Genomic DNA, 19,568 nt, shown 5'->3' with positions numbered 1-19,568 from the left:
ACAATTACTTAGCGCTTCAAGCGAAGGGTGTGGCTGCAGAGGGAGAGTGACTCGATCTTAGAAGGGAAACCAGGTTCTCCAGACAGCTGGACTGTCCGTAAGGACATAGCGTCCTGGTTAAAAATTTTGCTCCTCTGTTCACAGCACCAAAAAATTCACGGCACTTTGTTCTGTGGAGGCTTGGGCTGCAGAGCAGGCCTCCCAGTTCCTGTAACGTGTTCCCTATTAGAGGAACCTTCCATCCCTCTACATGCCCCTCTCTCCTGACTTGTCCACATACGGGATTATTCGTATTAGGGGTCAGACTGTGAACTTTAAAGATCCACAAAGTGGGGCACTCCCACTTGACAGTGACCGGTTATCTTGGAACGAGGTTGGAGAGCAGACAACGCACAAATGCAAAACCCACCAAGGTTTGGAAGGTTTTCCCAGCAGATCTGTGCTCTGGAGCAGACACTTGAAGGTTGGCAGGGCTGGTCTAAGACTTTATCACAGTAAGATCCATGGCCTGGTCACAGGTCAGGAAAGATGATGAGGGACAGGAAATGGACTAGATCAGAAGACAGAAGGAAGAGGAAACCTGGACCTTACTGCCTCAGGTCCAACCCCCACTCCCACTCTGTCTAAACATCCAGATAAAATTTAAATCTGCATCTACAGATAAAAGTAGTTACATAGATCTGGACAAATATATGTCTTTTGTTTTTTCAATAAGAATATAAAAATGAGAATTTCAATAATAAAATAATATATGCTTATTACTTAAGATTTATCCAGTAGAAAATAAGAGAAAAATCAGTCAAAATCACTCCACCTAAAATAACTTCTCTCTAGTATTTTTAGAATACTTTTACTTGAAACCTAATTTTTTTTTTTCTTTTTTTCGGAGCTGGGGACCGAACCCAGGGCCTTGCGCTCGCTAGGCAAGCGCTCTACCGCTGAGCTAAATCCCCAACCCCGAAACCTAATTTTTAAAAAGAATTTATTTATTTGTATTTTATGTATAAAAGTGTTTTGCCTGGATGTATGTGTGTGTACCTGTGCATGCAGTGTCTGTGGAGGCCAGAGAGGGTGTTGGAAACTCCAGAACTGGAGTTACAGATATTTGTGAGCTGCCATTTTTTTCTTGTGGTTCCATTCCAGAGACTTCTTAACCTCTGAACTGTCTCTCCCAATCTCTTGACTATTTTTAACAGTCTTTTGAATTGTGCATAGGGTTTAAAAAGTAGACTTAACCATATTTATATTCTGCCATTTATTTATTTATTTATTGATTGATTGATTGATTTTCAAGACAGAATTTCTTTGTGTAGCCTTGAAAGTCCTGGAACTGACTCTGTAGACCAGGCTGGCCTTGAACCTCCCCCAGTGTTGGGATTAAAGGCCTGAGCCACCACCACACTGTTATTTATTTATTGTTAACTTTGAGATGAGATCAAAGCTGGCCTTGAACTTATGATCCTTCTGCCTCAGCCTCCCACGTGACTGGGATTTTAGTGTGTACTATGTGCTTAGCTTGGATGCTGCTGTTTTTTTTTTTTTTTTTTTTCAAAGATAAATTTAACTTTTGCTAATAGAGAACCTTCATCTCAACACTAACGTACTTCTTTTTTTTTCTTTTTATGGTATTCACAGTCTATTGTCACTGAACTCTTTTATTTTTGTCTTTTAGTGTAAATCATTCCAAATCTTCCGTACAAATTAAAGAGCTCATCTTCTCAGGCTTGTGATGCCCTGGTGACGAGGGCCAGCAGGAAAGTGTGAGCTGGTGGTACAGTCTTCAGTGAAACAGGCCTTCCCAGGGACCGAGTCTGGGGACGGGGGTAGGGGTGGTGGTGGGTGGTGGGGGTGGGGGGGTGGGGGGTAGGAATGGGGGTGGGGGGTGGGGTGGGGGGGTGGGGGATGCTAAGGTAGGTCTCCAGGGCAACTGAGAGGAATCCCTGAGAGTGTGCTGGGCGGAATGAAGCCTCAATCAATGAAGCTCAGCTGTGGGACTTCCGCAAGCCACCGAATCTTTGGGAGCTTCCAGTTCCTCGCTGTGAGACATGGATGACAGATGACACACCCTCTGCCAGTGCGGAGGGAGGATTGGGTGAGACTCCTGACTTACGGTAGATGTGAAATGAAAAGGGAGTATCGCTAAGATTTCCTGTAGAAGCTGGGGTAAGGGGCAAAGCTGGTGGCTCTGCGTATTTGAAGGACGGGTCTCTGGAATATCTCAGAAACACAATTCCACGAGTAAATACAGAAGGAACTGTCCATAGCTGAGGCTGGGGAATTAAAAACGACACACATGGTGATGATGCCAGGTGTACATGCTTGTAATCCCCAGTGTTTGGGAGGCCGAAGCAGGAACATTGCCCTGAGTTTGTGTCCATCCTGGCTACAGAGGGAAGTCCTGACTTGTTGCGAACAGAAAGATGTTCTAAGCAAACGTTGCATACATTTGCAGGGTTCCCCTGGTATAAAGCCCAGGAGAGCAGGAGGTGAGAAGCGGGTACTGCATCTCGTTTGGGGTGGTGTAAGCTCGAGGAGGCGGGGCTTTCTCTTGGCAATGGGTTGCTGAGCCAATGACTTAAATAGGGGCCCCTGGCTTCAAGTGCATCCTCACTCCTGCCCATTCTTAGCTGGGACCTCTTGAGGGCCACTGCTCAGGCCTCCGGGCATCGGTCTTTACATTCAATCACCCCCTTAATCCAATCCACGTAGCTGAGCACTTTGGTGTAGAAGCCGTACCCCTTGCCACACCCGACGCCCCAGGATACAATGCCCGTGGCCACCCAGCGAAGAGCACGGTCGTCCCACACCACGTAGACGCTGCCACTGTCTCCCTGGCAGACACTGTTGACCTGCATCTCTTCCCCGACACAGAACATATTGTCAGAAAACACCTCAGTTCGCTGCCTCTGGCGGAGCCAGGCTTCACAGGCCTCCCGGGGAGCTACAGGCAGCTTTGAGTATTTCAACTTTGTCGTCAACCAGCCCATCTCCACACCGAACCCACTGATGTAACCCCACAGGCCGCTGTGGTAGAGGGTCTCGTTGTCCGGCAGACAGACCGGGAGGAGACTGGGCCCCAGAGGGACCCTGTGCTCAAGCTCCAGGAGGGCGATATCCCCATCAAAGTTGTGGGACTCCTCTTGGCGGTAGTCTGGGTGAACCACCACCCTTCGGACAGGATGGTTCCCCAGTTTCAGCAGCTCGTCTACGTCTGTGTGACCCAGAAACACATTCACAGTCTTGTTCTTTCTGAGATAGATGCTATCCTTGGGGAAGATGGTATGGGCAGCCGTCAGGATCCATCTGTCACCCAGCAGGGCTCCGCCCCCACGGCCATAGATACTGGTGAAGGCTTGCCAGGGGAAGTTGCCAGGCTTGGCTCTGGAAGAACCAAAAGTGTTTGGGTTCTCGGCAATGGGGACAACTGGTCTTCCACAGACTGCAAGAGAGAAGGGGTGAGAAGAGCGATTAACAACTGTGGGGGAATTGGCTAGAGCCCCGTGAGGTGGTGTTGTTCAGGTGGGGACTCTGCAGAGTGCCAGGACCTTCCAAGCCTGTACATCGTAAGTACTGACGGGAGCAGAGAATCAATCCTGACACTGTGGGAGACATCCTGCAAGGGACAGGACACTGGAGCCTTCCTTCCTGCTGCTTCAGACATTTTTGAGCCATTTCTTAACGCGGATGGGGCTCTCTCTGGTCCGTGGTATGTCTTGAGTGCCTTTTGCTCTGTTTTCTATGTCACTCCCTCAGTTGTAACATCTCCCATGCCACCCACCCTCCCAAACCCAGGCTACCTTTCAGTGTTCCATGGATCAGATTTCGTTGGGGGGGGGGGGACGACGACAATGCTTTCATTTGAGAATAGGGGTTTTTGACAGGCATGTTGGTGTATGGCTGCAACCTCAGGATTTGGGAAACAGGCAAAAAATCAGGAGTTCAAGATCATCCTTGGTTACATAAGGAGCTTGAGGCTATCCTGGGGTATATGAGAGTGTCCCGTTCTTCCTCCTCCCCCTTTTAACATTAACTCTTTTTTTAAAAAAATATTTATTTATTTATTTATTTATTTATTTATTTATTGTATGTATGTGAGTACACCGTCTTAAACAAAACAAAACACACAAAAGGAAATGCTGTTGTAACGTGGATAACCCTGAAAACATTATTCTAAGGGGAGGAGTCAGGCATGAAAATCCTATAATGTATGGTTCCATTTGTCTGAAATGTCCGGCATGGACAAATCCATAGATGTAGAAAGTAGATTAGTGGTGGAAATGTCACGGGGGAGTGGAGAGAGAGGTGGTGCATGTATGTGCGTGCGTGCGTATGTTGCTGGGGATTGAACTCGAGACCTTGTGTATCTCAGGTAGGCAGGTGGTCTACCACAGAGCTTCCCCCAGTCATCTCTCTGAGACCTTTGAGGACTGAGGGGTGAGCTCCTTGCCTCTTATTTTCTGGGCCTTCTGCCTTCACCCCCTTTTCCTGTTCCAGTGCCTTCCTTTCACCCCGTGTCCCAGCCCTCCCAGTGACAGCCGAGCCCTGCTGGCATCTGACCACTACAACAGCACCAGGCAGGGAGCTACTCACCCGGCACACACTCAGGAACCTCTTCTCCACGCTGTCTGTCCTTCCACTTCCGAGAGGATGGGCAGCTAAGTGTCCCTGCAGAGCAGAATGAGGGGCAGCAAAGGATTGGGGGGCGTCCAGCTCCCCAATGTGATGGCTACTCAGAAGGACTCAGCAGGTTGGGCCTCACCTGTCTGTTCTTCCTTATAATAGGGACCTGGGCAGTGGTTCTGAATCTCGGGAGGGTTGGCTCCAGGTGTGGTGACAGCCTCAGCGTCCCCACTGGGTTGGCTCACAGCTGTAGGGAAAGCGAAGTTCTGAGGGCCTCGCAGAGGCTTGCAAACTGGTGGTACCTTGGGGGATGCCTGGTCACGTCTATACGGCCAATGCACAAAACTTAGCCAAGTCCAAACCGTTTTTTTTCACTGATCGAGTTTTTTAAGACTCCAAGAGCTTGGAAGCAGCTGTGAGCCGTGGAGAAGCTGGCCTTTCCAGATGTAGCTGGTGGGAGCGCTAATTAGCAAGGCGTCTTCAGAGAGAAGTTAGGTGCAGATGTGTTATAACCAGCATTTAAATTTCTAAGAGTTTGCCCTAACAACATTCTCATGCCTGCGCTCAGAGATGTGCCTGTAAGGACATATACAGCCACATTGTTGGTGGCAAGAGAGGGTCCCTGGCCAATTCACCACATATACATTACAGCCATCAAGAGATTGGTGTGTGTTATTAAAGACATAGCCAATCAATGCTCACCATATACGGTGTGTGTTATTAAAGACATAAGGACTCAATGCCCACCATATGTATGAGGGGTAACCTTTGTGACATGGAATTTGGGGTTGGAGAGGTGGCTCAGCCACTCTTCCAGAGGATCTGGGTCCAGTTCCCAGCACCCACATGGCAGTTTAGGTAATCTGATGCATTCTTCTGGCCTCTGTAGCTACGAGCTACACACACACACACACACACACACACACACACACACACACACACACACACACATTCACACACACACCATACACACACACCACACACATACATACACACACATACACACACACCACACACACACACACACACACACACACACACACACACTACAGACATACATGCAAGCAAAACGCTCACATACACACAATAAAAAACAATCTAAAGAATAAGTAGGTCTAAAAAAAGACATCCTGAACTTAAAAAACTCTGGCAACGTCCGAGCATCCTGTACATGGTACAGCACACAGATGCTGTGACGCTTCAAGGCTGTGGACCATCTCTGGGAGACTGAAAGCAGGGCTGTTTCTGGGAACTGTGATCAGTGATGAAGGCCAGACAACAGAGAAAGTCTTACTTTCCACACCTGAATTTAAAAGATATTATGTGCAAACACTATTTTCTCAAAAAGTGACACACCATTTTAAAATTTAGAATTCCCCTTACAAACCTGGATTCCTGCTTTCTCCTCTTCGGCCTGTAAGCTTTACAGGGCCACGAATTTCCTGGAATTAATAGCTGGAGTCAAGCAATGGCTGTCTCACTATCAAGGTCACCGCGGGACAAGGATAGAGTCAGTTCAGGTATCCCCAGTCCTCACCTGTCACTCAATCTTCCACTTGGCTTTTCAAGGGGTCAGGGATCAGGGATGGGGGGGCGTCACAAAGGTTCTAACTTCAATAAGGACCCTCACCTATGGCTTGGTAGAGAGCCAGGAAGCCTTTGTGGAGGTGTGTGACTTTGTTCTTGGAGGAGTGTGCCCGGAAGGTCAGCCGAAGGCTCCTCCCGGAGGATACAAACTCCATTTGATTGGGAGGGCTCCCCAGAGAGGAACCTTGCTGCCCACACAGCCGGGTTGCATCTGTTCCTCTGGTTGAAATCTGAAAGAGGAAAGAGAGGACAGGAAGTGTGGGGCAACTTTGTACCATTGGCCATGGGGTGCGAGGTCATGTCAGTAACAGACCCCTAGACCTTGATAGGCCCCAGACCTTAGCATAACTGAAGCCATGATAGAAGTACTATTCATGCCATAAAATTCAGAATGTAGTTGGCACCACCTGCCAAATAGAAACAAAGGCCTAGTCCGTCTAAGTCCACAGTGCTGGCGAAGTCTTTAAACGTACTCTCCTTGCTCTTTGACTTCTATAGTTCTGCTTCTGGCTAACTGTTCTTGTCAACTGAAGTATGTCAACCCAGGATTGTGTGTGTGTGTGTGTGTGTGTGTGTGTGTGTGTGTGTGTGTGTGTGTGTGTGCTTAAAAGCTCACCCTGAGAGAGGCTTAGGGCTACACTGTGGTTCTGGATACCCAGGATAGTCACTGACTGACTAATAAGACTTTCTATTGGCTTCAACCCATGCCTGCATAGTCTTTTTTGGTGGGTGTAGTGGTTTGCATATGCTTGGCCCAGGGAGTGGCACTATTAGGAGGTATGGCCTTGTTGCAGGAAGTGTGCCACTGTGGGGTGGGCAACGAGACCCTCCTCCTAACCACGTGGGAGCCAGTCTTCTAGCAGCCTTCAGATGAAGATGTAGAACTCTCAGCTCCTCCTGCACCATGCCTGTCTGGACGATGCCATGTTTCCTCCTTGATGATAATGGACTGAACCTCTGAGCCTGTAAGCCAGTCCCAATTAAATGTTGTCCTCATAAGAGTCGCCTTGGTCATGGTGCCTGTTAACAGCAGTAAAAACCTAAGACAGTGGGTAACATAACATTTCTGGAGGTTCCACAGAGATCCTCAGAAACCATATATTAAGACACCAGGGGTCTCACTTAGGTCCCCTTAAAGCAGTGAAGAGTGCATTGGTCAAAGGGCTCCTAGGGAGTGTGCGGTCTAAGATGTCCTAGGTCCCCAGGATCCCCTTTGATCAATGGCTGCCTAAGGACACTTTGGAGGTGTCTGATGCCTCCACCCCAAAAGGAAACAAATTAGAAAGTCACCTGATGGATCACTTCCAGAGGTAAGTGTGGTTAAGGCACCTTCTGTTTGGACACATAGGAGAGGTTGGATATCGTCCCTGATCTAGAGAGATGTCACTTGGTCCTTCTGTCTGTTCATGTGTATACATGTGTGGTGTTCCCTCCCCCTGGCTTCTTAACTGGGTCTCTCTCTGCCTTCCTCTGTCTGTCCCTGTCTCTTGCTGTTTTTCTCTGTGTCTGCCTGTCTCTTCTTTGTAACTCTGTCTCTCAGTCTCTCTCTCTCTCTCTCTCTCTCTCTCTCTCTCTCTCTCTCTCTCTCTCTCTGTGGGGTGTGTGTGTGTGTGTGTGTGTGTGTGTGTGTGTGTGTGTATGTGTGTGTGTGTGTGTTTGTCTTCCTATGTATTTTCCAGTTCTGTTTCTCTGTATTGACCAGTGGCTTACTATGATGTGAGACTTTCCATAAACACCCTCCACCCTCAGCTTAAGAACTGTGCCTCTTGTTGGGGACTCAAATCTGTCTGCCTCTGTCAGATCATCCAGAGAACTCAAAAAACAAAAACAAAAACAAAACCCTCCGCCTCTCACTCTAGAGTGCTTGCTTGTTTTGTTGAGTGACTCCTGCCTATGGTCTAGGTTGGTTTGGTCCCTGAGTTGAGGTGGGGAGGACCAGACCTCTCTCATCCAGGGCTCCCTGCCATTTGAACAGAATGCAGACCCAGAAGGAGAAATACTCCCCACCCCGTATGTGTTTTTCCCCAGGTCCCTGCCTGCTCTATGCAGTACCAGGGAATGGGAAAAAAAAAAAAGAAAGTCCAGTCTTTCTTTTTTCATGACTTATGCCTCATTTTCAACCAATAATCCATATAATTGGAAAACTCAGAACCTACCATTCTCTGAAAAAAAATGAGAAAAACAGCTCCTGGGCTAGGCAAAGAGAATAACTGCTAGACAAAGCAGCTTGTACAGAATGGACTTTCCTTTCTGCTCAACACAGACCATGAAGACTTTAATCAATTTTGGTCAGGTTCTTTTCAGAAGAATTAAAGACAATTGCTAAAAAAGATTTCCTTTTTCACTCAGTCATCCCCAGATATTAATTAAAAAAGCTATAAAAAGTTAAAAAATTAAAGTAATAAACTGGTCCTAGTTGCTGGATGTAGTTCAAAAGGTGTTTGTGGTGGTTTGAATATACTTGGCCCAGGGAGTGGCACACTAGTAGGTGTGACCTTGTTGAAGGAAATGTGTCACTGTTTGGGTGTGTCACCTTGAGACCCTCCTCCTAGCTGACTGGAAGACAGTTTTCTCCTGTTTGCCTTTGGGACAAGATGTAGAACTCTCAGTCACTCCCGTGCCATGCCTGCCTGGACACTGCCATGCTTCCTGCCATGATGACAATGCCCTGAACCTCTGAACCTGTAAGACAGCCCCACTTAAATGTTTTTCTTAGTAAGAGTTGCCTTGGTCATGGTGTCTCTTCACAGCCATGGAAACCCTAACTGAGACAGTGTTTAACAACAAAAAGAGCTGTGGTGGCTACTGCTAGGCTAGTGCCAGTAAACAAACAAACAAACAAACAAACAAACAAAGTTAACTCTCGGTCAGAATCTTCTACTCACAGTATCCCATGCAGTTGAGACACTCCTCTGAGGAACACCAGAATGCTAGCTGTCTAACGCCCGTGTGGCCCAGTACCAGGCCTACTCCTGGACCATGTTCAAGTTTGAGAAATACACCGCGATCCATCCTGCTACGTTCTTGCCTGATGTCGACCTATAGTTACTTATCTACTGCCCCAAGATGAAAAAAGACCAGGAACCTGGGAGCTCTAGTAATGGCTTTAACTGAAATGACTTAGGCCCAAACCAGGTACCTCAGGCCAGAGAACAGAACTAAGCCATCTGACCCAGGCTCTCAGATGGAGAAAAGGAAAGTTCCTCACTGTCTACATGGGCAGCTGCTATGCTTTTACTACAGTGCGTGTCTACGGTTTGATCTGTAGAGGAAGAACGTTTCTCACCACTGGGAGAAGGACTTTAAAAACAATGAGAAAATCGTGGCCCTCATGAAGGCTATTTGGCTTCCCCTATGAGTTGGTCTCCTCCACTGCCAAAGACATCAAAAAGATAACTTCCCTGAGGCAAGAGAAACTGGGTTGTTGATCTAGCTGCCTGACAGGCAAGTGGCTCTAAACAAGTGGGGCCTCTTGATATTCTGATGACACACCCCACTCCAGTGCTGCCTGTGACTCCTGTACAACCAAGGGGAGATAGAGGATGAAAAAAAATACAGTTGGAACCCGCAGGTTGATGGAGGACACCAGTGGGAAAGATCAAATGATGGAGCATTAAAATTAAGTTTTCATCAGGTCCGGGGCCCTTCTATCCCCTGCCCATTTTGTCCCCTCCTGAATCTTACATTTGATATGAATACAGACAGGGTCATGTCCAATTCCCAGTGCCCTCAGGCCTGTACTTGGGAATTGAGGAAGACAGATACTGGGAAGGCATTAGAATGTGACTACACACCAGCATCTCACATTCATCTGGACATGATGTCCGATTTAAAGGTTTGGTGCTATTGAAAAAAAAAGATGTGGGAGTTTGGCTTTTGAGATAAGAGTTTACAATTTTATGCACGCCCTGTGGTGGGCCCCCCTGAGTTGCCAAGAGCAAGGGAGTTTCCATTGCAAAAGTTGAGGTTGTGAAACAGAGGCTTCCTGGAAAATTCCTTAAGATTCTGGTTCTTTGGGAAACAGGGAAAACCTGGGGAATCAGACTTTAGTGCCACAGGAATAGATGCTAGGCAAAGATTTAAACTGCCTCTCAAGGTTCCCAGGCCTTTGGGGTCCCGCACATGCTGTGTCTGTCCTCACTGTACTCCTGGTTGGAGCTGGCATAGACACATCAGCCCTTATCACGGGAGATAAAAACCAAAACCAAAACCAAAACTATGGATCCAGGCTGATCCGGACCCAGAGGTATTAAACGTTTCTATTTCTGAATGAAAACCACAGTAGATTCCCTCAAAAAAGTTGTCCTCCTACAGAAACAGAGAGACTTACACTTACGTCTCATGGGATAAGGTGGACTATGTATGGCTTTGAGAGAAACCTGTTGTTTCTATGCTAATCGATTAGGAGTAAGAAGATATAATGACACAATTGGTACCAGGCTCTGTTCTGTTGGTCCTTCAGGCTAGCTACATTGTTACCAGCCCTGGCTGGACCTTTAATTCTTATTCTGCTTCAATTAACAGGAGGGCCGCTGCAGCCTAAGCTGCACAGGCCATTGTGTACCAGTTTGGCAAAACTAGTGTAGTGGTTCTTGGGAGCAACTGAACCTCTTTATAGCATGGTGAGCCCATGACTTGACCCATTCACGAAAACCAGGTCCCTAGACCTTAGCATAACTGACTCACGATTGAAGGACCATTCGGACTGTAAAACTCAGCTTGTAGAGAGGACCCCCCCCCCCACACACACACACAAACAAAAGCAAAGACCGAACCCATCAAAGTCCATAGTTCTGGGAAAGTCTCTAAAGTTTTGCTTCTTGGTTTCTGCAGTTCTGTGTCTGGCTAATTGCTCTTGTTAATTGAACTACGCCAACCTAAGATACATTGTACTCATCCTGAGAAAGGCTCAGGTCTACACTGGGATCCTGAACACCCAGTGTGATAGCGGGCTGGCTAAGAAAGTGTCTATTTGCTTAAACCCGTGTCTGAGTAGTCTTCTCTGGTGGAGACCCCACCACAGTGCACAGCACAGTGCCTCTAGCGCCCCAGCTTTGAGTCAGAGTATATGCATAGTAAGTCCCAAGCTGTCACTTTCCACTTTCCTGAGTAATTTTCTGCAGCCACCATTTTCTAAAGCAACATGACCCACTGTGAAGGCCTCATGCCCTTTCTAGTTTCCTCATGGTACCATTCCCCTCGCTCAGGAAATCCTCAGTGTGTGGGAATCCAAGGACAAAGTACACACGATGTGGCTGTAGTCGAGACTGGATGTCTGTGCTTAACTTAGTAACATTTTCCATGTGCAGCTAGGGTCTGTGATGAGATCCAGGGCCTTGTGGATTCCGGGCCAGTGTTACACTCCAGCCCTTGGTTTTTGGAGATAGGACCTCCCTACACAGCCTGGGCTAGCCTCAAACTTTTGTGTTAACCCACATTTCTTGGATGGTGCTCCTGCTGCAGCCACTTCCTTTTGTCCTTCTCTTCCAACTTCTCCCTTCCTCCTCTTTTATTTCTTTGACACTGTAAGACTGGCCTCAGACTTGTGGTCCTCTTACCTCTGCCTTCTGAGGGCTGGGATTACAGATGCATACTACCACATCTGGATTATTATTGGTTTGTTTTATTTTAGGCAGAGTTTCACGATGTAGCCCAGGTTGGCTTGGAATTCAGTATGTAGCCCAGGCTAACATTGAATTTATGACAATTTCTCCCTCAGCTGAGCTCCCATGCTGGGCTTTTTCTGGCGTCTTGCCAGTTCTCCATTCTCCCATTCTCTACACAGTCCAAGTTTCTTTGCGACACCATCCAGTCTGACTCTCCACGGTCACATTCACCGAGAACTTGGCAGGAAACCATCTCTTAATCACGGCAAACTTTTTGCTCAGACATGCCCAGACTTTTCAACATCAACAAATGGACCTTCTCACATTTAAGAGGCAGAAAGCACTTGATGTAGGAGACATCTGGGTTGATTGAGCATGAACTCTCTCTCCCCTTCCCCCTGCCCTCCTCATTCCTTTCCTTCCCTTCCTATCCATTTCCCCTTCCCTTCTTCCTTCCTTCCAGTTTTTGTTCTTTCTGCCTATGTGTGCGTGTGCCTACATGTAGGTGTGCATGGGACGTGTACCCACTCCTGAATACGTGTGCTGAGGACAGAGGTCGGCACTGGACTGCCTCCTTTATTTCTCTTCACCTTATTTTTTGAAGCAGGGTCTTTCCCTGAACCTGGAACTCACCCTTCCACTGGCCGGTAAACCCCTGGGCTTTACCATTTCCCTGCTACAGCCCCTCGAGCGCTGGGGTTGCAGAAACATGCCACCATGCCTGGCTTTTGCCTGGGTCTCGGGGATCTGAACTCAGGCCATTTTGTTTGTTCTCTGTGGGACTTGGGACTTTCTTTTCTTTTGTGTGTGTGTGTGTGTGTGTGTGTGTGTGTGTGTGTGGTGTGAGTGTGTGTGTCTGTGTGTGTGTGTTTGTGTGGTGTCTGTGTGTGTGTGGTGTGGGGTATGTGTGTCTGTATGTGTGTGTGTGGTGTGTGTGTGTGTGTATGTATGTTTATGTGGTGTCTGTGTGGTGTATGTGTGTGTGGTGTCTGTGTGTCTGTGTGTGTGTGTTTGTGTGGTGTCTGTGTGTATGTGTATGTGTGTGTGGTGTCTGTGTGTGGTATGTGTCTGTTTATGTGGTGTCTGTGGGGTGTGTGTGTGTGTGTGTGTGTGTGTGTGTGTGTGTGTGTGACTTTCCCTGGAAGGAGAAAGGAAGGAGAAATCACATCCTTGAACTTGAACTCTTCAATGAAAAGGGAAGAGTGGCCAATTGTGGGGTGCACATCTTTAGTCCCAGTACTTGGAGGGCAGAGGCAGGTGGATCTCTGTGAGTTTGAGGAAAAGCTAGGGATAAACAGAGGAGTCCTGTCTTGAAAAACAAAACAAAACAAAACAAAACAAAACAAAACAAAACAAAACAGGATGTCGGGAGAGTTAACCTAGGATTAAAACTGTCCATGACTAAAGAGAGAATGGGCCCATAGCAGGTGTTCAACAGACACAGGCCAAATGAATAAGGCTGTGGCCAGTTAAATCAGAACCCATGAATCCATGTTTTTAGGGGATAAGGATTATGTTCAGCGGCAGAGTGCTTGCCTAGCATGGGAGAGGCTCTAGCTTAGAGCCCTAGTATTGCCTGGCCCAAGCAGCAGGGCCCATGCTTGCAAGGGCATTCTCTCTTATCTCTCTTCCTAGTTCAAAGATGAGCAGCTAAGGACAGAAAGAGTGAGAGGAAATGACGACTTCGAACAAGTGGAAGCCAGGACGCAGGTGTGCAGGAGGAGAATTGAATCTGAAAAGGTGGAAACCAGCCTACAGCCAGAGGGTTCTCACCACTGACCAGTGCAAAGTTTCAGGGTTCAGCAGATCCAAGAATCTTTCAGGGGAAAAGGCTGACAAGAGGCCAACAGATGGGAAGTCTGGGTGGGAAGACCTCAATGTGCTTTATCTTAGGTCTCTACCCTATGCAAGCAGGCAGTTCTTGCTGACACACTTTGGTAGAAGATGGGAACTCAATCCAGAAACCCTGGATTGAGGTCCCTAGCTACATCTGACAGACGGAGGTGGTAAAGTCCAGCACCCGAACCAGAGGAATAAAGTGAACGTCTACCAACTGATCACTGAGAGGCATCCTACTTCTTGATCCCTGGTCCCAGCTTGTTTCCTAAATGCAGGGAGCCCTGAGGAGAAAACCAGAGGGGATCTTGCTGGGGAAACTTACTGTCCCAAACAAAAGCTGCATACGCGCTCACTTTTGGGAGGTCCCCGAGACACCTCTAGATCACCCTATTAATGCTGTCTGCTAGGATCTAGCTATTTATAACCTCCATGAAGTTCAGTTGCAGTGTGGGATGGTGGCAGCACATGCCTTTAATCTCAGCACTCGGGAGGCAGAGACAGAGGAATCTCTGAGTTTGAGGCCAGCCTGGTCTACAGAGCTAGTTCCAGGGCAGCCTGCGCTACCCAGAGAAACCCTGTCTGGAGAAATAAAACAAACAAACAAACAAATGAAAACAAAACAGAGCAAAACAAAAAAGATAGAGAAGGAAAAAAAGAAAGAAAAGGAAGTTGTGAGACAGTGCGAGGAGGTGGGCATCTTGAGAGGTAATTGATTTATTTGTGCCTTTATTATGGGAGTGGGTTAGTTACTGCAGACGTGAGAAAAGGATATCTTAGGCCTATTTTTTCCTTACTCTTGTGCTCTTGCTTGCCATCCCACCATGTTACGATAGCAAAGCCTGCTCTCTCCTCACCAGAGCCATATTCCGGGGTGTCCCAGTCTCCAGACCATGAGCAAAATAAAGTCCCGTTGTTTGTAAATTACCCAACCTATGGCACTGTTGTACTGTTTCCAAACCCATCATTTGACGGATTTTAGCCATTCCTGTAGAACTTTGAATCAGCAGCTTCGTGTTCCAATCTTAAATACAAACGCTCAGGCAAGCATTATTTAGACGTTGCAAGGAAGTCTCTCAGATACAGATCAGAGTTGGAGACAGGCAAGCACGAAAGGGACTTGGGCAAAACAGCGATAATGCGGAAAGCAGAAGAAACACTCAAGACTAATCCCCACGAGAGGGGAACAAGTAGATGTTGCACATGTACGGTAAGAACCACATATTTAGAAAGAATGAGTCCTTATGAAGAAATCATCAACCAAAAAATTTGAAAATAAATATGAAGAAATTGGGGCTAGAAGTGTAGTTCAGCGAAGAATGTGTGTCAGCTTGTGTGAGTTCTGGGTCAGTTCCTGGTATCAGAGAAAAGAAAGACAAAGAAAAATACTAGCAAGTGTAGCAAAGAGACAAGGAGATGAAAAACAGAACAGAACAGAGAGCTAAACTAGAGAACCAGTCCATTACATATGATTGCCAAAGCACAGGAGAGATTGGTGGCCCACAACCACCTGTAACTACAGCTTCAGGTGATCCAATGTCTTCTTCTGGCTTCCATTGGCACTTGCGTGCGCGCGCGCGCGCGCGCACACACACACACACACACACACACACACACACACATACACACACACATACACACACACATACACACACACGTGCGCGTGCACGTGCGCGCAAGAACATTCTCAGAATTAAAGGACTAAGTTAAAAGTATTTTGATTTAGGGGCTGGGGATTTAGCTCAGTGGTAGAGCGCTTACCTAGGAAGCGCAAGGCCCTGGGTTCGGTCCCCAGCTCCGAAAAAAAAGAACCAAAAAAAAAAAAAAAGTATTTTGATTTAAAGACCTTCCCACCCCTGTCCCCCATGAGTAAAGAGCCATCTGTATCATAGCACATCAAATGAAAGTTCAGAATGCTGGAATAAGGAAAATATTTACGAAATCCTAAATAGGAAAATGGAAGAATGAGGATGTTAGGACTTTTAAAGAACACTAGAGATAGGAGACAATGTCATCAACATTCTGGAAGAATATGATTTCAAAGCTACATTATTATACCCAGATAAACTGTCTGCTGGTGGTGAGGGTCGAACTAAGCCGCTTAGGCTGTCTAGAACTTAACATATCCTTTCTAAGGAGCCATTGTTGGAGAATGACTCCTGGGAAGCCAACGAGCTGAAGAAAATAAACGTAACTAACATATACCATGTGCTCAGAATGTTTTCAAGTCCTAACTGTAAATAATAAATATTGTTTTTTTAAAATTGATAATGGGAGAATGAGTGAGGGGGACTATGGGTGGTGAAGGTCTTACAACTGGAGCCAGCACCCACCCTCTATAGCTGGAAATTTAGAGGAAAATGAGACAAATATTCAGAACTGCATCGAAGAATAAGCCTGTCATTTGTCCGTATGACGGTAAACACCAGAAGAGACAGCTAAGCTGTAAATGATTGCCCTTGGCTGAGCAACAGATTCTCATTACAATCTTCGGAGCGCTCTCTGTTTGTTTGTTTCTTTTTTTTTTTTTTTCAAATTCGTCTTCCTTTCCCATCTCCCTCCATAAAAGGAACTGGATCTAGGGTCTTGGCAAGTACTTTACTAATGAACTGTATCCCTAGCCCTTTAGAAAAAAAAATTAAAAAGTCTTTAAGGTTTATAAGATTCATAACCTAGGCACTCAGAAGGTGAAGGCAGGAGGACTGTGAGTTCAAAGATAGCCTGTGTGACTTACTTTTTGTTTTTGAGTCAATGTAGCCCAAGCTGGCTGTGAACTTGTTCTATATAGCTCAGGCTGGCCCTGAACTTCTTATCTTCTTGCCCTAGCCTTTTAGGTTTTGGTATAGCATGCTTGAACCAACACATCTGGCTGAGATTCTGACTTTAAAAAAATTATATGCACATCTTAAATAAAATTTAACTCAAAAGATAACATAAACTGTGACTTAAAAGCACTATTTTGAATAATGCCCTTGCTGTGATATTGTGGCCTCTCTTCCCAGGTGAACTTGGTTTTCACTTGATACTTCTGAGGGAGAGCATTCGTCATGAATTACATTCAGTTTCCTAATTCGGTAAAGCAGGCACTCAACGAGATCTAGAGAGGGTGAGATCCTGGGCCTTGGACAAGATTGTAGAGCAGCAATAATTACCTGTCTCTTTGTAAGCTCTTAAAACTCAGGCTCTGCCCGGCAGCCTTCTCTCAGAGCTTGGTGGGTCCTGGGGGCGGGTAGGATGCTGTGTTCTGAGGCCCCAGGACCTCTGACTTGGACACTTTCTCTCTTCTTTACATGGGTGACTCAGAGCAGAGCTATGCCCACCGCCCGTGAGAGGCTCTCTCCCCAGAGCCCCTCAGTTCTCCACCCCCTTGCCCAGCTCACGGTGACAGAGTCGCCTTCACAGCCTGGGGACGGCTCCAGATCAAAGTCCTGGAAGATCAGTCTCACGGCAAACCCCTCCGGGGCCTCGATGTCAGCATGGCTCTCCTGGCCTTTGATATATGGCTCTGGGTATCCGGGGGATGTCAGTTGCTGAGGAAACTGCTGGGCTAAAAGCACAGAGGCCTGTGTGGGGCAAGTATGGAGGATTCCCCAAAGGAGCAACCAGCACCTGTGTGTGAGTAGGGAGACAGGGTGAGGTCATACTGCTCTGCCAGAAGCTGTGTATATGCTGTGTGGTGACAAGTGACGGTAAGGGCCCAACAGTTGTGTCAGCGGCCGAGTGCTGGACACTTCAGAATACCACCTTCCTCACTCGAGGCTGTGTGGGTTCCTGTCTAGATTCCTCTGTAGCCCGATCTCCAACACTAGAGGGTTTCTATTTTATGAAGACATTGCTATGGCTCCTTTGCCCCTTGTGAGTTTAACCCAGGTAGCTTCCTGCCTCAGCCATTCCTAACCCCATCCTGGAGTACAAGTTAAGGGCATTGAAATATGATTCCTGGCTCAGAGCACTGAAAAGACCAAGTGCAAGCAAATTCAGTTAGTTCCCTCTGGGTCATCTGTCTTACCCTCCCTCCCACCCCCGTGTGTGTGTGTGTGTGTGTGTGTGTGTGTGTGTGTGTGTGTGTGTGTGTGTGTGTGTGTGGTGTACTTATGTAACCTTGTGTCGTCATGCCTTCCTCTCTCCCAGACCCTTGCTTTCTCCAGGACCCTCTACAGTGCAAACTCACATCTTGCCCACGCAGCTTGTGTTGGGAGAACTCCATAGGTTGTTCTCCAGCTCTGGGACCAGGCCTCTGGACCCTGACATCTGGAACTGGCTAGGGTGCGTAGCCCAGGCCAGGGAGTAGGAGGTGGGGCTAAAGGAGGCCCTTTGGGGGAGAGGCAGAAGTTACTGGAAATGAGTTAAGAGACTCTGGGTTCAGGTCTGCCACCTGCTGGCAGACCCAGGAATAGCTCTCACCGTAATTGAACCGAAAGACCTTCAAAACTCTGCTGGAGGCAGAGCGTGTACACACATACACATATGTACACATGATCTTTGACTCGTGCTTCTTTTTAAAAATACAGTCTTACAAAACCTGGGCTGGCCTCGACCTTGATAGTGGTTTCTGCCTCCTCCCCAGCATTAGAATTACAGCTCTGTCCCACCACACTTAGATCTTGGTTGTGTTTTCAAAACAGGGTCTCACTTTGTAGCCCAGGCTGTCTTAGAACTCACTCTGCAGTCCAGAGTGGGCCTCAAAACATGGCAATCCTGCCACCTTAGCCTCCATAGGGCTGAGATTACAGGACTTGCATACCCGCTCTTCTGGAATATTATTTACTATATGTTTGTATCGTGGCTTGTATGATGCTCCCTAAGACTGTTCTTCTGCCTTTAATGAGCTCAGTTGTCCTTCCCCATAATTTACAGCACCGGTCTGCCTCTTGGAGAACTTGAAGTTTGTGACTCAAGAACCTGAGCCTTCCTTTCCTCTCCTCCTTGGTTAAGAATGGGTTAGTTCGGGGGCTGGAGAGATGGCTCAGTGGTTAAGAGCACTGACTGGTCCTCCAGAGGTCCTGAGTTCAATTCCTAGCAACTACATGGTGGCTCAGAACCATCTGTAATGGGATGCCCTCTTCTGGTGTGTCTGAAGACAGTGACAGTGTACTCACATACATAAAATAAATAAAATTAAAAAACAAAAGAGTGGGTGAGTTCATGCACTTAGTCATTTCAATCCCTACCACAACATCTGGAGACTCCTCAGGTAGCCGGGCTGGGGCTGAGGTGTAGCTCAGGTATCTCTGAATCCCTCAGGACTCACCTCAGTGTCAACTCAAGCTGTGAGGCTAATACCAGGAGCCACAGCTTGAGTGAGAGGATTTCTCCCTGTACCCACCACACAGAGGTGGGTGTGGGGGGTTAGGGAACACGTGTAGAGGTGATTGTGGGAGGGTTAGGGAGCACGTGCAGGGGTGGGTGTGGGAGGGTTAGGGAGCACATGTAGGGGTGGGTGTGGGAGGGTTAGGGAGCACGTGCAGGGGTGGGAGTGGGAGGGTTAGGGAGCACATGCAGGGGTGGGTGTGGGGGGTTAGGGAGCACGTGCAGGGGTGGGTGTGGGAGGGTTAGGGAGCACGTGCAGGGGTGGGTGTGGGGGGTTAGGGAGCACGTGCAGGGGTGGGTGTGGGAGGGTTAGGGAGCACGTGCAGGGGTGGGTGTGGGAGGGTTAGGGAGCACGTGCAGGGGTGATTGTGGGAGGGTTAGGGAGCACGTGCAGGGGTGGGTGTGGGACGGTTAGGGAGCACGTGCAGGGGTGGGTGTGGGACGGTTAGGGAGCACATGCGGGAGTGGGTGTGGGAGGGTTAGGGAGCACGTGCAGGGGTGGGTGTGGGGGGTTAGGGAGCACGTGCGGGGGTGGGTGTGGGAGGGTTAGGGAGCACATTCGGGGGTGGGTGTGGGAGGGTTAGGGAGCACGTGCAGGGGTGGGTCGTC

The 19,568-nt window shown here is 47.8% G+C and overlaps 1 protein-coding gene and 1 long non-coding RNA gene across 5 annotated transcripts; one reads left to right on the top strand and one right to left on the bottom strand.

Moving 5' to 3' along the window:
- Nucleotides 1-1,240: 1,240 nt before the first annotated feature.
- C1rl (complement C1r subcomponent like) lies at nt 1,241-17,938 on the bottom strand. 4 transcript variants are annotated; one of them, XM_087658426.1, is made up of 6 exons: nt 17,821-17,938; nt 16,802-17,258; nt 6,251-6,437; nt 4,760-4,867; nt 4,591-4,665; nt 1,241-3,439 (listed from the first exon to the last, which is right to left on the bottom strand). In XM_087658426.1, the coding sequence occupies exons 3-6, from the start codon at nt 6,360-6,362 to the stop codon at nt 2,652-2,654; spliced, it is 1,083 nt and encodes a 360-aa protein (XP_087514552.1). In that variant the 5' UTR covers nt 6,363-6,437; nt 16,802-17,258; nt 17,821-17,938; the 3' UTR covers nt 1,241-2,651.
- LOC120102383 (uncharacterized) lies at nt 4,662-7,204 on the top strand. The gene is made up of 3 exons (XR_015686990.1): nt 4,662-4,747; nt 5,992-6,140; nt 7,002-7,204. It is a non-coding gene; the product is annotated as an uncharacterized LOC120102383 (long non-coding RNA).
- Nucleotides 17,939-19,568: the final 1,630 nt, after the last annotated feature.

This window comes from Rattus norvegicus, chromosome 4 (assembly GCF_021556685.1).
Source record: "Rattus norvegicus strain SHRSP/BbbUtx chromosome 4, alternate assembly SHRSP_T2T, whole genome shotgun sequence".
In the NCBI taxonomy this organism is placed as follows: Eukaryota; Metazoa; Chordata; class Mammalia; order Rodentia; family Muridae; genus Rattus; species Rattus norvegicus.
This window is presented reverse-complemented; position numbering and strand designations above follow the sequence as displayed.

Bases quoted from the DNA above. Each gene is read 5' to 3' on its own strand.
- C1rl (XM_087658425.1), bottom strand. From the start codon at position 17,900: ATGTCAGGGTCCAGAGGCCTGGTCCCAGAGCTGGAGAACAACCTATGG. The intron at 6,438-17,029 runs GTGAGCTGGGCA...TTCCTCTTTCAG, and splicing joins GTGAAGGCGACTCTGTCACC to ATTTCAACCAGAGGAACAGA. The intron at 4,666-6,250 runs GTGAGGGTCCTT...TCTGCTCTGCAG, and splicing joins GGCTCTCTACCAAGCCATAG to GGACACTTAGCTGCCCATCC.